Here is a 20,300-nt window from a genome sequence, read left to right on the forward strand (position 1 = left end):
AGGAAGCACTGGCAGCCGGCAGTTACCAGCTGAAACCCTCATGCAAATTTTAGTCCACTCCACGGCCCAAATTTATGAAAGTTCTCCTTAGGGATAAAATGTCTCTTAATGCAGCCTCAAGTGCAGGAAGAGTAGCCCCATCTGAGCAGCACAGGCCCTGTGGGAGAAAGCGAGGCCCGTGAAGGAAGGAGGAGGAAGCTGGCATGTGAATGCTTGCTTCCCTTTCCCACCCTCCAGGCCAGCCCGTGGGGTCCGCAGCCCGATAGGAGCCCAGGCAACATGCACGTGAAGGATGGTTTATTATTTGTCACTGGCTATACAGCAAGCAGACAGGCAGAGTAAAAAGATCAGTTAAAAAGTGAGTGTGGAGAGGCGCAGGCTGCAGCCACCGAACTTGGCTTGAGCGGTCTTGAGGGGGGAGGGGAGGGGAGCACCCAGGAGATGCCACTCCGGCCAGGCGTCCCTCACTCCAGTCCACCCAGAGGGGCCGGCGCCCGTCCCCAGGCCCACCGCAGACCTGCCCGCCTTCCCCCCACTGCTGCTTTTGGCAACCAAGAGGCAGGTGCTCCCTTGCCAAGGGTGTGCCCCAGGCTGCTGCAGGCCTAGCGCTCCGACCCCCGCGGGGAGCCGAGGTGCCTGGGGCGGCACTGCAGCCAGCCGCCCCTCCTCAGCAGGAGCGGGAAGGACCGCAGAGCTGGGGAGCTCAGTGGAGGCAGACAGCGCCGGGGGCTCCAGAAGCAGGGCTGGGGGAGGGGCTGGGGCCATTCAGCCTCTGGGGCCCCCTCACAGCTGGACGACCGGGGACGTGGACGGAATGGGGCCGGTCTCCCCACCCCGAGCAGCTGAGTCACCGACAGACGGGTGGTGGGGCCGCACACGTCCTCTCCCGCCCGGGCCAGAACCGAGGGGGCCTGGAGGGGCCTGCTTAGCTGAGCAGTTCCAAGTAGGTGACCGGGACCTTGCCCTTCTTGTTGCCTCTCTCGCCAATGAGCCAGTCAGGATCCATGCCGGGCAGGCTGTAGACGGTGATGAGCTGAAGAGGGCAGAGAGGGAAGGTCACACCCGAGCAGGGGCAGAACTGGCGTGGGGACGGGGTTGCCACAGTCCCATGACGCACGGACATCTGCAAGTCCAGAGACAGGAACTCACCTGCTCTACCTAGACCCTGCTTCCTCAGAGCTGGAGCTGCCTCCACGTACCCCCCAGCTCCACCCCCAGGGCCCCTCAGAGACTTGGAGGCAGCGGCTGGGGGGCTCCCCGTTCTGGTTCCCTGATGCTCCTGGGCCCGCCCTCTGCCCCACCCCTGTGGCACCAGGCCTACCTCATCAGCCAGCAGGGCCAACTCGCTGCTGTCAGCCGCCTCGTAGTCGTAGAGCACCCGGGCCTTCCGGGTCCCGCTGGCAGGTGGGCTCACCTCCTCCAGGCGGAGAGCAGCCTCCCCTGGAGGGGCCAGGCCAGCCACAGAGGGCCCCACGGGCATGGTGGCCGCGGCGGTGGTAGGTGAGCTGCTGCTGAGGGGCGGGGAGGCGGGCTCCGTGGTGCCCACGAAGGTGCCTGGGAATCTGAACAGGGGCGACATCTCAGCCGGGGGCCACGTCCCCACGGGAGTCCCACGCGTGCCACCAAACCCCGCTTGGGCCCGCTGCCGCTACTTACATGGCTCCCTGGGAGCTGGCAGCGTGAGGGGAAAAGCAAGGCAAGGGGAAACGTGAGATGCACCGCCCAGTCCCTGCCACCCTCCCACCCGGGCGTTCTTGAGAGACCGCGCTCAGAGGTCAAGGCCCACCGCCTCACTGTTGTCCAGAGAGGGGTGTGACGCCCCCGACACAAGGCTCAGCCCTCTCTACCCGCCCTGTGTGTCGTAGGGCTTTCTGAGCTTAGGTCTGGGAGCCAGGGGACCCCAGTGGGCACCTGCCCAGCTGTTTCTGTAAGTCCAGCATGTGGCGGTAGCACTGCGCGTAGTAAGTCGTCTGGGACTCCACGAACTCATGGAGGCAGCGAAGGTGGTTCACCTGCAGGGAGGAGGGCGGTGCCCATGGTGAGCAGGGTGAGCGGGGTGAGCGGTGGCCCGGGAGGTGAGATGTTCCCTCCCCCACCCCGCTCGCTGCTGCCCCCCCTGGAGCAGGGGGGAGGGCCACCCGGCCTTTGGCACTTGCTCTGTGGCACCTGGAACAGAGCTCCAGTTCCACCCTTAGGACCGCGGGCTCCAGCGCTGCCCCTCACCGCCTGCCGAGATCCAACTTCATCGCCCGCCTCGCCTCGTTGTGGAGCGCTTGGGGGGGGGGGGGGGGGAGGGGGAGGGGCAGGAAGACAGGGGACGACGGAAGGGCGACATGGGGCAGGACTCACGTGAGTGCTGCTGATTCCCTCCAGCAGGAGCCGGGTCACTTCTGCCTGCCGGTCAAACTCGGTCTGGGCCACTCGGAGCTCCTGCTCGGCCTGGGAAGGGCACAGTGTGAGAATGTAGGACAGCAGCAGTGGCCCCCGCCGTCCTTCCTGCCACCCCTTCCCGCGGCCCCGACGCCCACCAGGAGCAGCCCTCTCCTACTCTGGATGCAGATGGCACTTCCCCCTGGGGACACAGACAGACCTCTTGGAGGCAGGGGTGCGCTTCTCAGGCCTGGAGCCCTGGCCCCTGGGGCAGCCATAACCCTGCTGGGACCCCTCTGGACCTATGCTGTGACCAGTGGCCAGAGACAGACCCACGGGTGTTTGGCTAGGACCTCTGACACCCGGTACCTCGCCACCCGACGGCGCCACTCCCGTGTGCCCGGAGGGACCGTGGGGGCAGTCTCCCCACAGAGGGGAAGCGATACCCTCACAGTGGCCCCGACCCGGAACAGAACCCAGAACTAGAAACCAATCTGATCCCGCCCCCCTCCCAACCCGCTTCAAGCCTCTGCTCGCGAGCCTCCCGAGCCCAGACTCACCTTGTCCACCTCATCGTTCCAGAGCTTCAGTGACCGCAACAGGACCGCGCAGCAGGGGAGGGAGGGGGCACCGGTCAGCGGGGGAGTAGAGGGAGGAGAGCCGGACCCCAGAGCCCGCGTCCTGCCCCAGCTCCCCGAGAGCCCACCTCTTCCCACCCCATACCCTTCCCCACTCCCTGCCCGTAACCCAACCAGGAGCTGAGGCGGGGACGCGGCCTGGTGTGAGCAGGGGCGCGGACAACCACGGTCCAGTCCAACATGCCGCATGCAGGGAAGGTGGGGCACAGCCAGCTGGGAAGTCCTGCCGGGGTTTCTCCTACAGCGTAAGCCCCCGGGCTCCGACGGGAGACCGAGCGTCCCCCGTCCCACCCTGACACTCGGCTAAGGCTGGTGGGCTGGGACGCAGGACCGTGTGACCCTAGGCCAGTCACTGAACCTTTCTGTCCTTCTGCAGAGAAAGGCAGCCTCGTGCCCGAGTCACACTGGGGTTCAATGGCAAAAGAAAAAAACAGGGCGGTCTCCACCCTCCAGGATATTCCTCCTTCCACTCGGCCCAGGAAAGGGGGCAGGAAGTGCCATCCAGAGTCTAAAGAAGAAAGACCCCCCTCCCCCCGCCACGACTTAGGAGACCCATTTCTCCTGCCCAGTGTGGGAGGTCTATCCTAAGATGATAACCTAAAAGCAAGACAAGGTTAGCTCTGCGGACCGAGGTGTCCCGCCACAGTGCCATTGAGAAAACCAAAACGTGGGGAGCGGCCCCCCACGCGTGTGTATACAGGGCACCCGGCAAGAGGGGCCTGGTGGAGTGAACCGGGGCCCCCGCCCCAGGGGAACGATGGCCCAGCCGCCGCGTGAGTGCACAGACACTCGCGGCAACATGCAGGGACAGAGGTGAAGGAGAGCCAGGGGGTCTGTGCCACGGCGTGCCGCCCACGGCAGAAATGGAAGGTGGGAGAAAAAGGCGGAAGAGAGGCACAGCCACCTGTGGTGGCCACAGGTACGATGGGACGGACGTGGGTGGCCCATGCTCCAAACTGCAGGTAAACACCTAGTAGCCGGACGGAGCGGTGGAGAAGAGATCCCACGACAACGGAACCCTTCGCGACCCCACCCTGCCCACCTCCTTCCTTCTAATCTCGGCCCGCCGGCCCTCTCCCTCGGGGCCCCGCACTCTCCCTGCTCGTTCTCCGGGCCTCTCCTCGCCGCCACGACACCGTGTCAGAGAGGCAGAACAGCACCACCCTCGTCTCCAGTCCCGGGTCTGTGAACCCATGGTGGGCCGGCGGGGGCGGTGGGGGGGGGGAGGGGCAGACCTCAGGGCCCCGGCGCGGGGGGGGGGGGGGGGGGGGGGGGGGGGGGGGGGGGGGGGGGGGGGGGGGGGGGGCGGTGGGGACGGGTCCGCTGCCCCGCAGCTCCCTGTGCCGTCCGGTGCGGCTGGCCGGGCCTCCACCTCCAGCAGGGCGCACAGGGAAGCGAGGCCAGCACCGTGGGCGCAGGGGGGCAGGCAGGGGGCCCGAGGCGGGGCTGCGGCCCTCCAGTCCTCCTGGCTCTCAGGACATGCCCTGTGCTCCTGCTGCTGTGCTGTGAGGCTGCCCCGTGCCGGGGGGGGGGGGGGGGGGGGGGGGGGGGGGGGGGGGGGGGGGGGGGGGGGGGGGGGGGGGGGGCGGGCGCAGGGAGGCCGGGCGGCCGGGGTGGGGCGCTTACCGCGGAGGCGCTGGCCGAGAGAATGTAATTACGAGGTCTAGTCTCCTGAAAGTCAGGCACCGTCTGGCGGGAAGAGGTCACGGGGGAAGGGGGTCAAGTGGGGCCGGGTGCCGCCCCAGAATCTCCCACAAGGAGAGGCCAGGAGCCCCGGCCCAAGGGACGGGAGGCTGCAGACACATACCACGTGGACCCCTCTCCCTGCTCCAACCTCCTGGGGGCGAGGTGGGCGTAGGGACGCGGAGAGTCAGACAAGGACCAAGTGGGTGGTCACACTGGGAGCCCAGGAGAGCAGATGCCAGGGAGCCTCCGGGTGAGTCGCAGACTGGGCCTGGCCCCCTCCTCCCTGGACCCCGGTCTCACTCAGATGCCCCGGTTGGAGCCACAGCCCTCCAGACAAAACCCGTCTCCCACCCCCAGCTTCCTCAGGCCCAGAATCTCCACACAGCACATCTCTCGCTCCTGCAGCAAGGACCGGGCCCCTCCCCCACAACAAGATGGACAGGTGGATGCATGGATGGACAGGGTGACAGGCTTCCCACATTTGCAAAAAGCTGACTCACAGGCTCCAGTGCCTGGCGTCCCCCTAAGCCAGAGGCTACGCGTGGCAGAGGCTCTGGTGGGGAGACCAGCTGCTTGCAAAATGCCCAGGATGTGTCCCCTGGGCCAGCCACGGCACTGCGGCCCGAGGCTGGGACGGGCAAACCAGAAGCAGCACAGCACGTGGGACAGGTATACTCACATCTCCCTCACACTGAGCCAAGTTACCCAAAGCAGAACGGAAAGGAACAAAAACAAAGAGTTAGTGAGTCCACAGCGCAGGCGGGAGCAGGCCCCCCCGGGCCCCGGCGGGAGGGGACAGCAGGTGGTGGGCGGGCAGTTGACCCTGCCCTCCAGAAGGAGTCCTGCTATGCGTGCACGCACGTGCGCGCGCGCGTGTGTGTGTGTGTGTGTGTGTGTGTTTAGGGCGTGGGGTGAGGGTGTGACCTGCCGGCCTCCAGTCCTCTGGGACGCTTGCCATAGCTGGGCTGCCCAGGGCCTAGCTCTGCGGAGGGTATCCTGGTCTGACCCAAAGGCTGGAGGTTGTCCAGGCCGGACAACTGGAGAAGGGGTCCTGCCGCTCCAGTGACTAAGGAAAGGCTCCCCTGGCCTGACTGATGGAGGATGAGCTTGTTCTGGCCAAGGTACTCCAGAGAGACGGTCTAGCCCTGGGTGATGGGGAGACTGTCCTGTCCAGGTGACTTAGAGAGGTCAACCTTGTGGCCACACGTCATCCTACCCAACCACAGCGGGACTCCAGTGGCCGAGACCTGCCTCTGATCTGGCCCCACACACCTGGATGAGTGAGACCCTGCCCTTGGCTGTCCCCAGAGGCAGTGCAGGCCCAGGCTCCATGGTCCCCAGTGGCCACACTGTGGGAGGGGGACGCAAGGAAGGTTTGGGGCTAGAACCCTCATGGGCAGCTGAGAGCTGGGCAGGCACAGGTGGTGGTACCCCCGGCCTTCCCTGGACCTGGGAGTTCCCTCCTCAGAGTGCAAGGTGGCCTCTAGGCCCCCGTACCCCCAAGTAGCCCGGCATGCCAGGAGTATGCTCGCCCTCAGGCCCACTCTCCCCACCCTGGCCTTGCCCTGGTCAAACTGCGCCACGCTGCGTCCACTGGCCTGGCCGGGCTGGGCAGGCCTCAGTGAACCGAGAGTAAACAGAGAACCGTGAGGTCCCGGCCCGACCCCGTGTCTTGGGGCTAACCTGAAAGGGTCCTCGGTCATGCCTCTGAGAAGGTGGCCCTGAGAAGGGCCCCGAGAAGGTGGGTGGTCTAGCTCCGGGGTTCACACCATCAGGGCACCCCCGGACCAGCACTGGAGCAGCGGGCAGGGGAGTTAGTAAGGGGGAGCCATGCCCGGGCAGAGCCGGGGGACAGAGCCGAGCATCCGGGGAGGGCAGGGCAGGGCCATGCGAGAAACTCCCAACTGGTTGTCTGTCTGGGGAGGCTGTGGCATGCCCTCAGCCCACCCCGTAAATGTCTGCCCTGGGACCCAGAGCTCTGGGCCGCCAGGGTTCCCTTGTAGGGGCAGAGAGGCATGACCCAAAGCGGTCAGCCAGGACCAGCGCCCCCAAGCCAGGCCTCTCCAGGCAGGGACAGGGAAGAAAGGTCATGCCAAACATCAGGTCCCTTCACCCTCCCTGGCTCCAAACAGAGCTGGGCAGGGGCAGGAGACCAGCAGGGACACCTACCGTGGCTTTGGCTTCTGCAGCCTTGGCCTTCTTCAGCCGCGCTTTGCAGGCGTCCAAGTCCAGACGGCGGTTTTGGAGAAGACGTCTCTCCTTCTGTGGGGCAGGGGAAAGGGAAGAGTGAGACCCCGGGCAGCCTTGGGAGGTCCCACTGGGCCATCTGGTCCACGTGGGGAAACTGAGGCCCAGACAGGGGAGGTCACCCACTATGGCACTCAGCCCACAGGAGCCACGTCTGAGGAGGCCCAGGAGTGCCAGCTTCCCGACACGGGAAGAGAGCCTACGCCCAGCAGCCCTGAGGAGAAGGATGCCACGGCTCCCAGGAAGCAGAGTGGCCCCAGGTCTCTCACCGAAATTGTCTTCCAGTCCCCTTCCAGGAAGTTGCGCAGAGGCGTGAGGAAGTTGATGGAGGCCGTGTGGATGAAATCCCTCTCCGCGGCTCCCAGGCGCTTTTCAGCTTCTGCCACCTTGATCAGCGTCTTCCCTGAGTAAATGGAGTCTCAGGGTGAGGGAGGGGCGCAGGCTGCTCTGACCCCCAGGAGTAGGGGAGAGGCCGGACAGAGGCGTGCCGAGGAGGCATGAGCAGGTATGCCCAGCACGGAACGGCTGGCTGGGGAAAACGTGGAAGCAGCCTATGTACCCATCATCTGGGGACTGACAAGTAAATAGTGGGGCATCCAGAGCACGGAGCACTACATTACAAGCAGGGGGTAGGAGTGGGACTTCCAGAACAGAGAAAGGAGCTCGACAAATCCTGTTCCCAAAAAGCAATGAAAAAAAGTGGACTCGGGCGCCCGGGTGGCTCAGTCGGTTGAGCGTCTGACTTCGGCTCAGGTCAGGATCTCGTGGGTGGTGGGTTCGAGCCCCACTGAGCCTCGTGTCGGGTTCTCTGCTGTCAGCGCGGAGCCCTCTTGGGATCCTCTGTGCCCCTTGCTCTCTGCCCCTCTACCCGCTCGCTGTTTCTCTCTCAAAAAAAAAAAAGTAGATGCAATTGTCAAAAGCAAACATTTCTGGACTCTGGAAATTGGCCAAAGGCAAATAAACTGAGGATATTTACTCAAGACCTACCGGACCTTAGTAAGAACAGTGGGAGCCTGTGGCTTTGTAGCCTGGGAGGACTCCCATCTCCTCGGCAGCCTCACTGCTAGGTGGGCAGGGGTGGGGGGTGGGGAAGGTAGTGGGATTAGGGCCGAAGGGATTTGGGCTGGAGCACAGAGAAATCCACGGGACACTGCCAAGAACAATAGCAACCTCAACGGTAAATAATTGGGAAAGGCCAACATTACAGCTGACTTGAACAGGGAACACTGGTTGGAACAGACCTGCCAGAAACTTATCAGGAGCTCTGGAAACAAGAAAGTCGTCTGGGCCTTGACAAACTCCCAGATATCTCTGGTGGTCTGGAAGGCTATACCTGTGTGTGTGCAGCACACTCAGAATGGAGAGAACCCTACTCATCCCTGGCCAAATAGGAGGCTCTATGCACAAAGTAAAAGCCGGTCAGACGTGTAAACTACTTGAATTTTGAATGTGTCCCCCAATACAGCCATAAATTCATCAGTAAAGCCTTAATGGTGCAAGGTGTTTAAGCGCAACCTCTGACTATCACTGCCTGACGACTAACATGCGCTAACCCAGGAGCAAACCCCAGGACGCTTGGCTTAAAAATAAAAAGAATGACTTAAAAAAATGTGAAAGCAGTAGCCGCATACTGGAAGGAAGACCGACTCGAAACAACTAGCTCGGGCGAGTTTCTAAACAAACAAAGCAATCACAACCCCCAAGTGATTCAGAATCCACAGCTACTATATTATCTAAAATGTCCAGATCAGGCCATGATCTTATGGCTCGTGGGTTTGAGCCCCACATCGGGCTCTCTGCTGTCAGTGCAGAGCCTGCTTCAGATCCTCTGTCTCCCTCTCTCTCTGCCCCTCCCCGACTCTCTCTCAAAAAAAAAAAAAAAAAAAAAATTAAAAAGATTTTTGTAGATGTCTAGATTTTAGCAAAACACTCTAAGACATGCAAAGAAATAGGTAAGTATGGGCAATACACAGAAGAAAAAAGCAATCAGTAGTCACGGAGTCTCTAAGGAGACTCAGACGTTAGATTTAGCGAAGATTCCTAAGAGGCTACAGGCTATATGTGTGTGTGTGTATATATATATATATATATATATATATATATACACATTTACATATACGTGTATATATATATATATATATACACACATTTTTAAAAAATATTTATTTTTGAGAGAAAGAGAGAGAGACAGAGTGTGAGCAAATAGGGGCAGAGAGAGAGGGAGACACAGAATCTGAAGCAGGTTCCAGGCTCCAAGCTGTCAGCACAGAGCCCCATGTGGGGCTCAAACTCATGAACCACGAGATCATGACCTGAGCCAACATCAGATACTCAACCAACTGAGCCACCCAGGTGTATGTATGTATGTATATATATATATATATATATATATATATATATATATATATATATATGTATATATAAAACATATATGTACGTGTGTGTATATATACATATATATATATATATATATATATATATATATATATATATAACATGTGCATATATTTTTTTTTAAATTTTTTTAACATTTATTTATTTTTGAGACAGAGAGAGACAGAGCATGAATGGGGGAGGGTCAGAGAGAGAGGGAGACACAGAATCGGAAGCAGGCTCCAGGCTCTGAGCTGTCAGCACAGAGCCCGACGCGGGGCTCGAACTCACGGACCGTGAGATCATGACCCGAGCCGAAGTCGGACGCTTAACCGACCAAGCCACCCAGGCGCCCCATATATTTAATGCTTAAAGAAAACTGTGATGGCAATGACTCATCATATAAATATCAAGAAAGAGATAAAAACTATTAAAAAGAAAACTCTGGAGTTAAAAAGCACCACAACTGATATACAGAATCTACCAGAAGGGCTCAACAGCAAGTCCAAGCTAGCCAAAGGAGAAATCAGCAACTTCAAAGACAGATCAACAGAGAGGATCTAATCTGAAGCACACAAAGAAAAATGAGTGAATAACAATGAACAGAATCTCAAAGACCTACAGGACACCATGAAACAAACCCACATACGAGCAGTGGGAGAGAAGAAGAGGACAGAAAGGGACAGAAAAAATATTTGAAGAAATAATTGCAGAAAATGTCCTGATTTTGATGGAAAACATTAATGTCCATATCCAAGAAACTCAACGAACCCAAAACAGGATGAATACAATAAGATGGACCATTAACCGCTGGGCGTCTCAGTCAAGCTGCTGAAAGACAAAGACAGAAGGTCTTAAAAACAGCAAGAGAGGAGCCACTCATCACATACAAGGGAGCCACAACGAGATGAACACATGACTTCTCATCAGAATGGGTGTCTGGCTGGCTTGGCTGGAAGAGCGAGTGACTCTTGATCTCAGGGTCGTGAGTTTGAGCCTCACGGTGGGTGTAGAGATTACTTAAATTTAAAAAAAGAAAAGGAAAGAAAAGAAAAAAGAAACAATGGAGGCCAGACAGCAGTGAAATGATATTCCAAGTGATAAAATGAAAAAACTCTCATCCGAGAATTCTACGTATAGCAAAACTGTCCTCCAAAAGTGAACATAGGGGCGCCTGGGTGGCTCAGTCGGTTAAGCGTCTGACTTCAGCTCAGGTCATGATCTCGTGGTCCATGAGTTCGAGCCCCGTGTCAGGCTCTGTGCTGACAGCTCAGCCTGGAGCCTGCTTCGGATTCTGTGTCTCCCTCTCTCTCTGCCCCTCCCCTGCCTCTGTCTCTCTCACAAATAAACATTTAAAAAAATTAAAAAAAAAAAAGTGAACATAAAATAAAGACATACCCAAATTAACAAGACTGAGAGAATACATTGCTAGGCAACCTGCTACAGAATACTTCACGTTCAAAGGTAATAACACCAGATGGTGGTAACTTGAACCCACATAAAGCAATAGAGACAACCAATAAAGGTAATTACATAAGCAAATATAAAAAACAATACATATTTTTTCTCTTTTCTTAACTGATTTAAAAGACAACTGTATAAAACAATAACTATACGGGGCACCCGGGTGGCTCAGTGGGTTGACCGTCCGACTTTGGCTTCAGTCATGATCTCACAGCTTGTGAGTTCAAACCCTGCATCAGGCTCTGTGTGGACAGCTCAGAGCCTGGAGCCTGCTTCGGATTCTGTGTCTTCCTCTCTCTGCCCCTCCCCCGATTGCACTGTGTCTCTCAAAAACACTATATTGTTGGGTTTATACAAAACAGAGATGAAATTTATATGATAATAGCACAAAGGAAGAAGGGAGGGGGATGGAGTTATATTGGAGCAAAGTTTCTATATTTACTGGAATTAAGTCAACATTCTGAAGCCAACCGCAATAAGTTAAATTACACACCGTAAAACCACTAAGAAAAGCTTTTTGTTAAAAAGCAACAAAGAAATTAAAATGCTACACTTGGAAATTCCTATTTAACATGACAGAAGGCGTAAAGGAGGAACATATGAACAAAAATGACCTGAGACAGAGAAAATAATAATAAGATGGCATCTGTAAATCCAACCACATCAATAATTACATTAAATATAAATGGATTAAACACTCCAATCAAAGGATGGTCAGACTGAATTATTTTTAAATCAAAATACATGCTGTCTATAAAAGATAGACTTTAGGTTTAAAGATGTAAATTGAAAATAAAAGGAGAGAAAAAGATATACTATGTAAACAATAACCATAAGAGAACAAGAGTGGGTGAACTACTGTCAGATAAAATGGACTTTAAGACAAACGTGACCAAATTAAAAAAAAAAAAAAAAAAAAAAGACAAATATGGCCAGAGACAAAGACCAGTATTTTACAATGATAAAAGAGCCCGTTCATCAGGGAGATACAACAATAATAAACATACAGACCTAACCACAGAGCTCCAAAAATACACGAAGCAAACACTGACAGACAGAAGCCAGAAACAGACAATTAAACAGAAATAGTCGGGAGACTTCAGCACTTCCCAATAATGTACAGAACAAGACAAAATCAGCAAGCACACAGAAGACTTGAACAACACTATGAACCAATTTAGTCTGTCATCTCTAGAACACTCCACCCCACAACAACATAACATACAAACTTCTTTTTTTTTTTTTTAATTTTTTTTTTTTTAACGTTTTTATTTTATTTTTGAGTCAGAGAGAGACAGAGCATGAATGGGGGAGGGTCAGAGAGAGAGGGAGACACAGAATCTGAAACAGGCTCCAGGCTCTGAGCCATCAGCCCAGAGCCCGACACGGGGCTCGAACTCACGGACCGTGAGATCGTGACCTGAGCCGAAGTCGGACGCTTAACCGATGGAGCCACCCAGGCGTCCCAACATACAAACTTCTTAAGTGAACACCAACAATCTCCAGGAGAGACTGCAGACTAAGCCAAGTCTTAATAAACGTAAAAGGATTAAAATCATACAAAGCATGTTCTCTGACCTGAGCGAAATCAGAAACCAACAACAGAAGGAAACTTGGAAAATCCACAAATATTTGGAAATTAACCACCACCTGCACACAGCCACTTTGAAAAAGTTTGGTAATTTTCTAAAAAGTTAAACATAAGTTTACCATATGACCTAGCAAGTCCACTCCGGTATGGTATATATGTCTAGGTATATATGTCCAGGAGAAGTGAAAACATATGTCCTCACAAAGTTCTGTATGCAAACGTTCATAAGGAAACAAACCAAATGTCTATCAAACAGTGAATGGATAAAGAAAATGTGGCCTAGCCATACAATAGAATACTATCCAACAATTACAAGGAGTGAAATCTTTTTTTTTTTTTTAATTTTTTAAATGTTTAATTTTGAGAGAGAGAGTGAGAAGGGGAGGGGCAGAGAGAGAAGGAGACCCAGAATCTGAAGCAGGTTCCAGGCTCTGAGCTGTCAGCACAGAGCCTGACTTGGGGCTCAAACCCACAAACTGTTAGATCATGATCTGAGCTGAAGTCACGCGCTTAACCGGCTGAGCCACCCAGGCACCCCCATGGAGTGAAATCTTTAAACACGTTGTTACAACAAGGATGAACCTCAGAGACATTACGCTCGGGAAAAGAAGCCAGATGCAAAACGCGACACAACGTCTGATTCCATTTATGTGAAATGTTCAGAAAAAGCAAATTTACAGACACACAGTGCACATTAGCAGTTGGCAGGGGATGGGACTGGGGACCGACTCTAAGTAGACATGGCACTTTTTGCAGGTGACAGAAATGTTCTTTAAATCGGATTGGGGGGATGTCTGCACAACTCTAAATTTACTAAAAGTCATTGCATTACACATTTAAAACAGGTGCATTTTATGGTATGTAAATTATACCGCAATAAAACTTTAAAAATTAAAAAAAAAAGATCGAGGTGGCTCTATAAGTGTCACAGTGAAGAGGTATCTAAAACAATGCCAAGTTTAAAAATCAGGCCGCAGAATGGCACACAGTACGATCCCATTAAAAAATGCGCTCAAACCAAAACTGGTTGAGAGACACTTCCATTTTTCACTCCATTTTCATTTACGTTGAGGTTTCTACAAGTAGAATGAATACAGGTATTATTTGTGTACTTTAAAAAAGACAGAGAAAGAGGGGCGCCTGGGTGGCTCAGTCGGCTGAGCGTCTGACTTTGGCCCAGGTCACGATCTCGCGGTCCGTAAGTTCGAGCCCCGCGTTGGGCTCTGTGCTGACAGCTCGAGAGTCTGGAGCCTCCTTTGGATTCTGTGTCTCCCTCTCCCCCTCTCAAAAATAAATAAACATTAAAAAAAAATTTTTTTTTAATAAAGAAAAAGTAAAAAAGGGAAAGCAAGGAAGGGAGAGACAGGGAAAGTCGAGAGCAAGAGACCATGACCCCTGACCCTGGCTATGGGGCTTGGCTCACCATAGGGCGTGGTGGGCCCCAGCTCACTAGCCGCCTCTGCCATGTACTGTGCCAGCAGCTCTCCATTGGTGACCCGCGAGGGCACCTTCCTGTCCAGCTTCTCATACAGGAACTCCTCCACTCGGGCACCTGCAGGGAGACAGCAGCCAAAGCCACAGGGCTCTTCAGTACAACCCAAGGACAGAAGCCACGGCGACAGCAACAGATGCAGCGCAGGGCCTGCCCACGGGGTGCCTGGCCTGGTGACTTGCAGAATGTTCTTCCTGGTGCCTACCTCAACCCTGTGACACTGGCACTCAACCTCGTAGGACCCCTCACTCTGGCGAGGAGGAAGCCACACCTCAGAGATGCGACATGCCCGCCCCAGGTCCCACGGCTGGGGGTGACAGGCCCAAAGTCAAGGCCCATTCATTGCTCCCTCAGGACAATATGGATTTATAGAACCTAACACATATATGGACAGGGCCCTGGTGCTGGCTCCAGAAAGCCCTCGAGACACTCAGTCGTGTAGCAGACTGACAGGCAGACAAGCATCACGACCCCAAGACACCCCACCCTCCCCTTGGGCTCTCCTGGCCTTTTGCTTGTGCTCACTCCTTGCTCATGCTCGCAGCAGACTCTGGGCAAGCCCTCTTCCATCTCTGGGCCTCGCTGCCCTCTCAAAAGACCCGGCTCATGTTTTTCCTACCTCTTCTCCCAAGGGTGTTTTAGTTTCAAGCATTTCTTCAACTCCTCTGTGCAAAACTTAACACTTCTGCTGCCCCAGAGAGTGCATCCTGGAGCCCATCACGGAGTCTGCTGATTTCTTTAACTGCCCACCCCCACCCACCAGCAGGCCTCAGAAGCCCCAGCAACCAAATCCCATCTGCCGCCCAGTCCCGCCCGCGTGGTCTCTGCAGCCCCGGCCTCCCGCCGGTGGCCTTCCGCCCCTCGCCCGGGACCACCCAGGGCCCACTCACTAGGGTTCGGCTGCAGCAGCACCTCTGTCTGCCGCAGGATTTTCTCGGTCCAGTTCTTGGTGCTGTCTGCCCGGGCCAGCAGGTTTTCAAAGTGGGCATCCAGCTCAGTCTTCTCTGCCTGGCCGAATTTCTCTTCTGTGAACTGTGTGGGGAGGATTGAGAGAGGTGGGGAGGACGCAGAAGCGGGGAAGGGAGGACTGCCCCTGCCCCACCCTTCTACACCTCCCCCACCAGCTAGAACCAGGCCCAAGGTTAAGAAATTTGCTCTGCCCCTGACCCGTTCTGTGACCTTGATCAAGTTACAACCCTGTTCTGTGCTTCAGTTTGCCCTTCTGTAAAATTAGGTTGGACCAGAGTTCAGGGATCGTGGCTTCTTCTAGAAGTCCAATGAAAGCTATAGACTCCCTCTATCCCCCGCCAACAAAAATGCACATTTGCAGAAAATCTGGCATATAACTTGGAGGGAATAAGAAGTCCTTGGGAGCCTAGTTCTGGGGGTCCTCCTAATCCGACTCTGAAGGAAAGCACTTGGTAGCAGGTACACAGGGAATAAATGGGGCCTGGAGCAAAGTCTGGGGTTATCTTAGGGCTCCATAGGGGGCTGGGAGCCACCGGGGAGGGGGTGCCAGGGGACGAGTGGGAGGAACCCAGGTCCCAGAATCAGAGGGACCTGATTCCAGTCTCCGTTCTACCGCTGAAGAGTCGCGTGACCTTGGGCAAGTGGCTTTGCCTCTCTGGCGTCAGTTTCCAGAGCTGAAAAATGAGTAAAATAAATAACAGCAGCTCCCTCACAGCTGAAATAGGATGAAATAAGAAAGATGTGGGTAAGACATGAAGGCCATGGTCTGGCGGGGAGTCGGTGTTCGGTGTTAAGGTGCTGCTGTGTAGAGCTGGTGGGCGGAGAGGAGGCTGGGACTGAAAGGGAGTGTATGTGGGCAGGACAGCCACATGGCTGGCCTCTGGTTGCCCGGTGAGTGGACGGGGAACACCACTGGCCCATCAGAGCCAACTGCCTGGGCACACATGGGGCCCAGAGAGCTCAGCAGCCCCGCCTCAAGGCCAGGCAAGAACCAGGATGTCACATGGTCAGAGCCACCAGAAGCTGTGTAGGCCGCACAGGAACAACCAGCAACCGGCCCACGTCCCGGCCCCTCTTATCGAGAAGGCCATCTCCAGCCAGGAGAAGGAGCCTGCTCAAGGTCATGGCCAAACAACAAAAGGGCTCAGACCGCAGGAGTAAGATCAGTAATAACGGCAATAGATACTGTTGGCCACATCTAGAGCCCAACCCGGGGCTAGGTAAGCCACCAATGACCCACCTCCGGTAGCCCTCCAAGGCAGATGGGTCGAGTTTTCCCACGTCACAGATGATGCCACTGAGGCTAAGCAAGGGCTCAAGGCAGGGCCATCATGGGCTGGGAGTCTGGAGGCCCTTCCCAGACTACTTAGCAGGATAAATCACCCAGAGGCCAAGGAAAGCTCCAGCCCAGCCGCAGAGAGCCACTGCTGAGGAGAGAGTCAGCTCTAGCTTAGCAGCCATCAATTATGCAACAGGGCTTGGGTTTCTCCCTGCAGGGCTGGGTGGGCAACGCTTATGGCCCGCAGCTCCCCGCCTGGGAACCGGCTGCTCCCCCCCGCCCCCTCCCCCTCCACCCCCCATCTCCTCCCACCTCTCCCCACACTGGGGCCTCCCAGAGCCAGGCCCTGAGCAGGACTCACCTCACCCAGCCCCTTGAGGGGTAGCGTCAGCCCCACTTTCCAGATGAGCAAACCAAGGCTTAGAAAGGCAAAACCACCCCTCCGGTCCTCCGTTCCCACCCTGGCAAACGGCGACAACAGGCCCAGTCTCACGGAATATTTTGGAAACCCACAGCACCGGCCTAATAAATGTCAGCGGCTGCCGTCACCACCATGAATAAAAGGCCCCATTCACGTCCCTCCTCGGAGCTACCTAAGAACCTCCTCACCCCAATGGCACCAATCACCCTAGTTTAGGCGACCATGTCACCCAAATGCGTGCCTCGGCATATCTGCTGCTTACCGAGGTTAGCGGCAGCCACTCCCCACTGAGCCACGGGGTGCCCATCCCTCACACCCCACATCTGCGCAGGTTCAAATTCCTACTGGGCTTTTCCCAACCTCTTGGGCACCCATCCCACTTCCACTGCCCGCTCTCACCCGCACTAGCATCGTACTCGAACATGCTGTAGGTTTTCCTGCCTTGTTCCCGGCCCCCCCGGGGCCAACTTCACAAACCCCTCCTGACTTCCAAGGCACGGTTCGGGGACCAGGAAGCCATCCCGGAATCACCCATGCAAAAGGGATCCTGCTCTCTCCCAGGACCAAGCTCCTGTTCCCTGCTGGATGGGGGTGAGGCAACGCTCTTAAACGTGTCCCGGCACATGGAGGGACCGACAGCTTTCCCAGCATGCCCTGGGACATGGCAAGGTGGCACCTATGCAGAGAAGCTGCCCACACATTGATATGAAAGACCCCCATCCGTCCCTCCTGTCTGACTGACTCCTATCCCAGCACAGGCTGACCTCAGTGGGTCCCCCAAGGGTCCTCTCCTACCCAGGTCACATTTCAAGCCTCTCTCTCCTTTGGCCTGCTACCCCTGCCCCATCCCTACAAAAACAAAGAGCCTCTTGCTTTAGGGGCCGATGTCTGCAGAGTCCGAGGCTGCTCCCTGCAAGATGGCACCCTCAAGGGTGGGCGTGCATAGCCAGAGAAAGGCTCTATTTATAAAGCTCCCAGCTCCCTCCTCCACCAGGGAGTCGGGAGCCTGGGCGCTGGCTCCCACTCCAGTATGGGCGACCCGGCGGGCCTGCCCCCACCAGGAGAAGTGAGGCCACGGGGCCCAAGCCTCCCCACACCCCAGGCTCTGCAGGCCCTGGCCAGGTCAGGTGCCAGGGCCCCACGGGTATCGTATCGGGGAAACTGGCAGATCAGGTTCTTCCCAGATGTGGAGATAGAGTGGTTGCCATATCAACACTGGGGAGGATTCCCCACCTTCCAGATGAGCTGGGGATAACCAAGGAGTTCCGGGGTCCTAGCATCCCCACTGGGGCTGGGGTCACCTGCTGGGCTTGAAGCAGCAAGCAGCAAATCCTCGCTGGGCCACCAATCCTCAATGGGACACGGGATATGGTGCTTTCTAGTAAACATGGGCACATGGGTTTCCAAGAGACTCTCTGGGGCCGGGCTTCTCCAGAGAACCGACCACAGCAAGGACAAACAACAGAACTTGTTCCCAGAGCACTGCGACAGGCCAAGCCCCAAGCCTGCAGCCACCCCTGGAGGCAGACTGGTGCTAACACCCGACTGACAGGAGGGGACATGGAGGCTCTGAGGTAAGTGACTTGCCCAAGGTCACATGCCACACAGGTGCAATACTAACTACATTACCACCACCAGTAAGCTTGCCTTTGGTGAGTATGTACGTGCAGGGTACCACGGAACCCTCACGACCATCCTGGGAGGGATTGCTAATCCCATTCTTCAGGTTGAAAAACTGAGGCTAAGAAATGAAGCCCCTTCCTCAAGGTCACAAGAGGGGGAGCATCCATGCCCATAGCTGACTCTCGGTTTTCCTCAACACTGCCTCAGTTTCTCTCCTGGCCCCGGAATGGACAGAACTTCTTCCAATTCCGGCATCACCGGCCTGGACAGCTTCCCAAGGAGGGAACCCAGCCAGACCTCAGCCCTTTCCCCATCCCCCAGGCTTAGAGAAATAAGAGAAACAGGCCTCCCATGGAGCAGAAAGGAAATAATCCCAACCGTCTTGGCTTCCGGACTGACTATCCAAGCGTGTAATGGGGACCTGAGGGAATCAGTACCACCAGGCCATTGCACAGGTACAGAGACTGAGGCTCAGGGAAGGGGTCGTGGCGGGTGCACGGTCCTTGGGCCTGGGACTCAGGCCTCCAAGCGCCTGCCAGAGTCACTGCTGGGCAAGGGCGGGGAGGCAGGAGCCTGCCGGTGCTCTCTCCCCTCCTGGGACGGGCGCCACGGAAGCCGGATAACCCAGCCAGTCGAAACAGCAAATCCTGATACCTCGCCCCAGGCAGCAGAATCGAGGCCCGGCTCGGTCCCGGCCCTGGACAACGCTGAGGGTGCGGCCAGAGTGGCCAGACGCCACGGGCTCTTTCTCTCAGAATTCTGAGCGGCGCAGTAGTAGGGGGGAGGAGGGGAAGGGTATCCCCGCTGCGGGGAATCAGGTGGCAGCCCGAGGGGCTTCTCCTGCGCCCCCCCATCTCTAATGAAGGGGCGCTCCCGGCCCGCCCCACATCCGGGCCCCGAGAGCCGGCCGCGCGAGGCCCAGGGCGCACGGCCTCACCTGCACCGCCCGGGTGAAGAAGATGCCCGCGTCCGATGCCAGCTTCTTCATGTTGAAGTCCATGGCGCGCCGCACGGCCGGCCGCGCCCGGCCCGAGCGCAGCCTGGCCGCCCCCTGCCCGCCGCCGTCGGCCCGCACCCCGCCCACCTGCTGCCGGTACCGCCGCCCTCAGCTCGCCCGCCTGCCCGCAGCCGTCGCCACCGAGCTAGCCAGAGCGCGCAGGGCGGGGCGCGGGCCGCGGGGGAGGAGCCAGCCGGGGTGCGCGGGGCGGGTCGCGGGTCGCGGGGGAGGAGCCAGCCGGGGTGCGCGGGGCGGGGAGCGGGCCGCGGGGGAGGAGCCAGCCGGGGTGCGCGGGGCGGGGAGCGGGCCGCGGGGGAGGAGCCAGCCGGGGTACGCGGGGCGGGGAGCGGGCCGCGGGGGAGGAGCCAGACGGGGCGTGCAGGGCGGGGAGTGGGCCGCGGGGGAGGAGCCAGACGGGGCGTGCGGGGCGGGGCGGGGCGGGGCGCGGGCCAGGGGGTGGAGCCTTAGGACCGGCCCAGCTGGACGCCGCCAGGTTTGCTGCGGCTGGCTGCTGCCCCTTGCGGCCTCCGCCTGCCATCTGACTGGCCTTTCTCCATTCCTTGTCCCATAGCCCCTTGCCCCTTTGTTCCTCTTCATCACCCCTTGACCATTCGCAGCCCAGTCATCTACTAGGCCCCTAGCTTCCTATTTCTCTGCCTCTTTTGCTCTGGGTCTCTCTATGCAGCCCACCCCACCATGACCACCACCTTGACCTTTATAGTCCCCTTCCTCTGCCCCTGACCTTGGTGGCACGAAGTGATGAAGTTTTGGGGTGATGGTAGGATGGTCCAGAGCCGACGGCCAAGAAAGAATTCTTGAAGACATCTTTGGTGCAAAAAGGTGATTTTATTAAAGCATAGGGACAGGACCCATGGGCAGAAGAGCTGCACTGGGGTCATGAGGGGTAACTCTCAGGTTGGGAGGGGGTTAGGGATAGAGTAATTCTCTAAGGAATTTTAGAAGAAAGCTTTCCAGGACCTTGAAGGGAGAGCTGTTGCTAGGAAAAGGCCATTCATTACCCTTTATTAAAACCTCAGGCATGAGACCCTTCAGATGTATATCAGACGGCCCTTAGCTTGGAGCATGATTGCCTACATATATCTTAGGGGAGTTGAGACACAGGAAGTTGCCAAAGGAATTGTTATATGTT

General features: G+C 56.6%; 1 protein-coding gene across 3 annotated transcripts; it reads right to left on the reverse strand.

Annotated features, from left to right (window-relative positions):
- Positions 1–280: 280 nt before the first annotated feature.
- Positions 281–19,218, reverse strand: SH3GLB2 (SH3 domain containing GRB2 like, endophilin B2). Of its 3 annotated transcripts, XM_042911898.1 has the most exons (12): positions 19,091–19,218; positions 14,752–14,893; positions 13,793–13,921; positions 7,211–7,344; positions 6,864–6,956; positions 4,635–4,697; positions 3,367–3,516; positions 2,931–2,954; positions 2,350–2,439; positions 1,912–2,012; positions 1,322–1,562; positions 281–1,033 (listed from the first exon to the last, which is right to left on the reverse strand). In XM_042911898.1, the coding sequence occupies exons 1-12, from the start codon at positions 19,151–19,153 to the stop codon at positions 926–928; spliced, it is 1,338 nt and encodes a 445-aa protein (XP_042767832.1). In that variant the 5' UTR covers positions 19,154–19,218; the 3' UTR covers positions 281–925. The 3 variants fall into 3 exon arrangements, with proteins under 3 accessions (XP_042767832.1, XP_042767833.1, XP_042767834.1); XM_042911899.1 differs by lacking the exon at positions 3,367–3,516; XM_042911900.1 differs by lacking the exons at positions 2,931–2,954; positions 3,367–3,516.
- Positions 19,219–20,300: the final 1,082 nt, after the last annotated feature.

The sequence above is a fragment of the Panthera leo genome, chromosome D4, assembly GCF_018350215.1.
Source record: "Panthera leo isolate Ple1 chromosome D4, P.leo_Ple1_pat1.1, whole genome shotgun sequence".
Classification (NCBI taxonomy): domain Eukaryota; kingdom Metazoa; phylum Chordata; class Mammalia; order Carnivora; family Felidae; genus Panthera; species Panthera leo.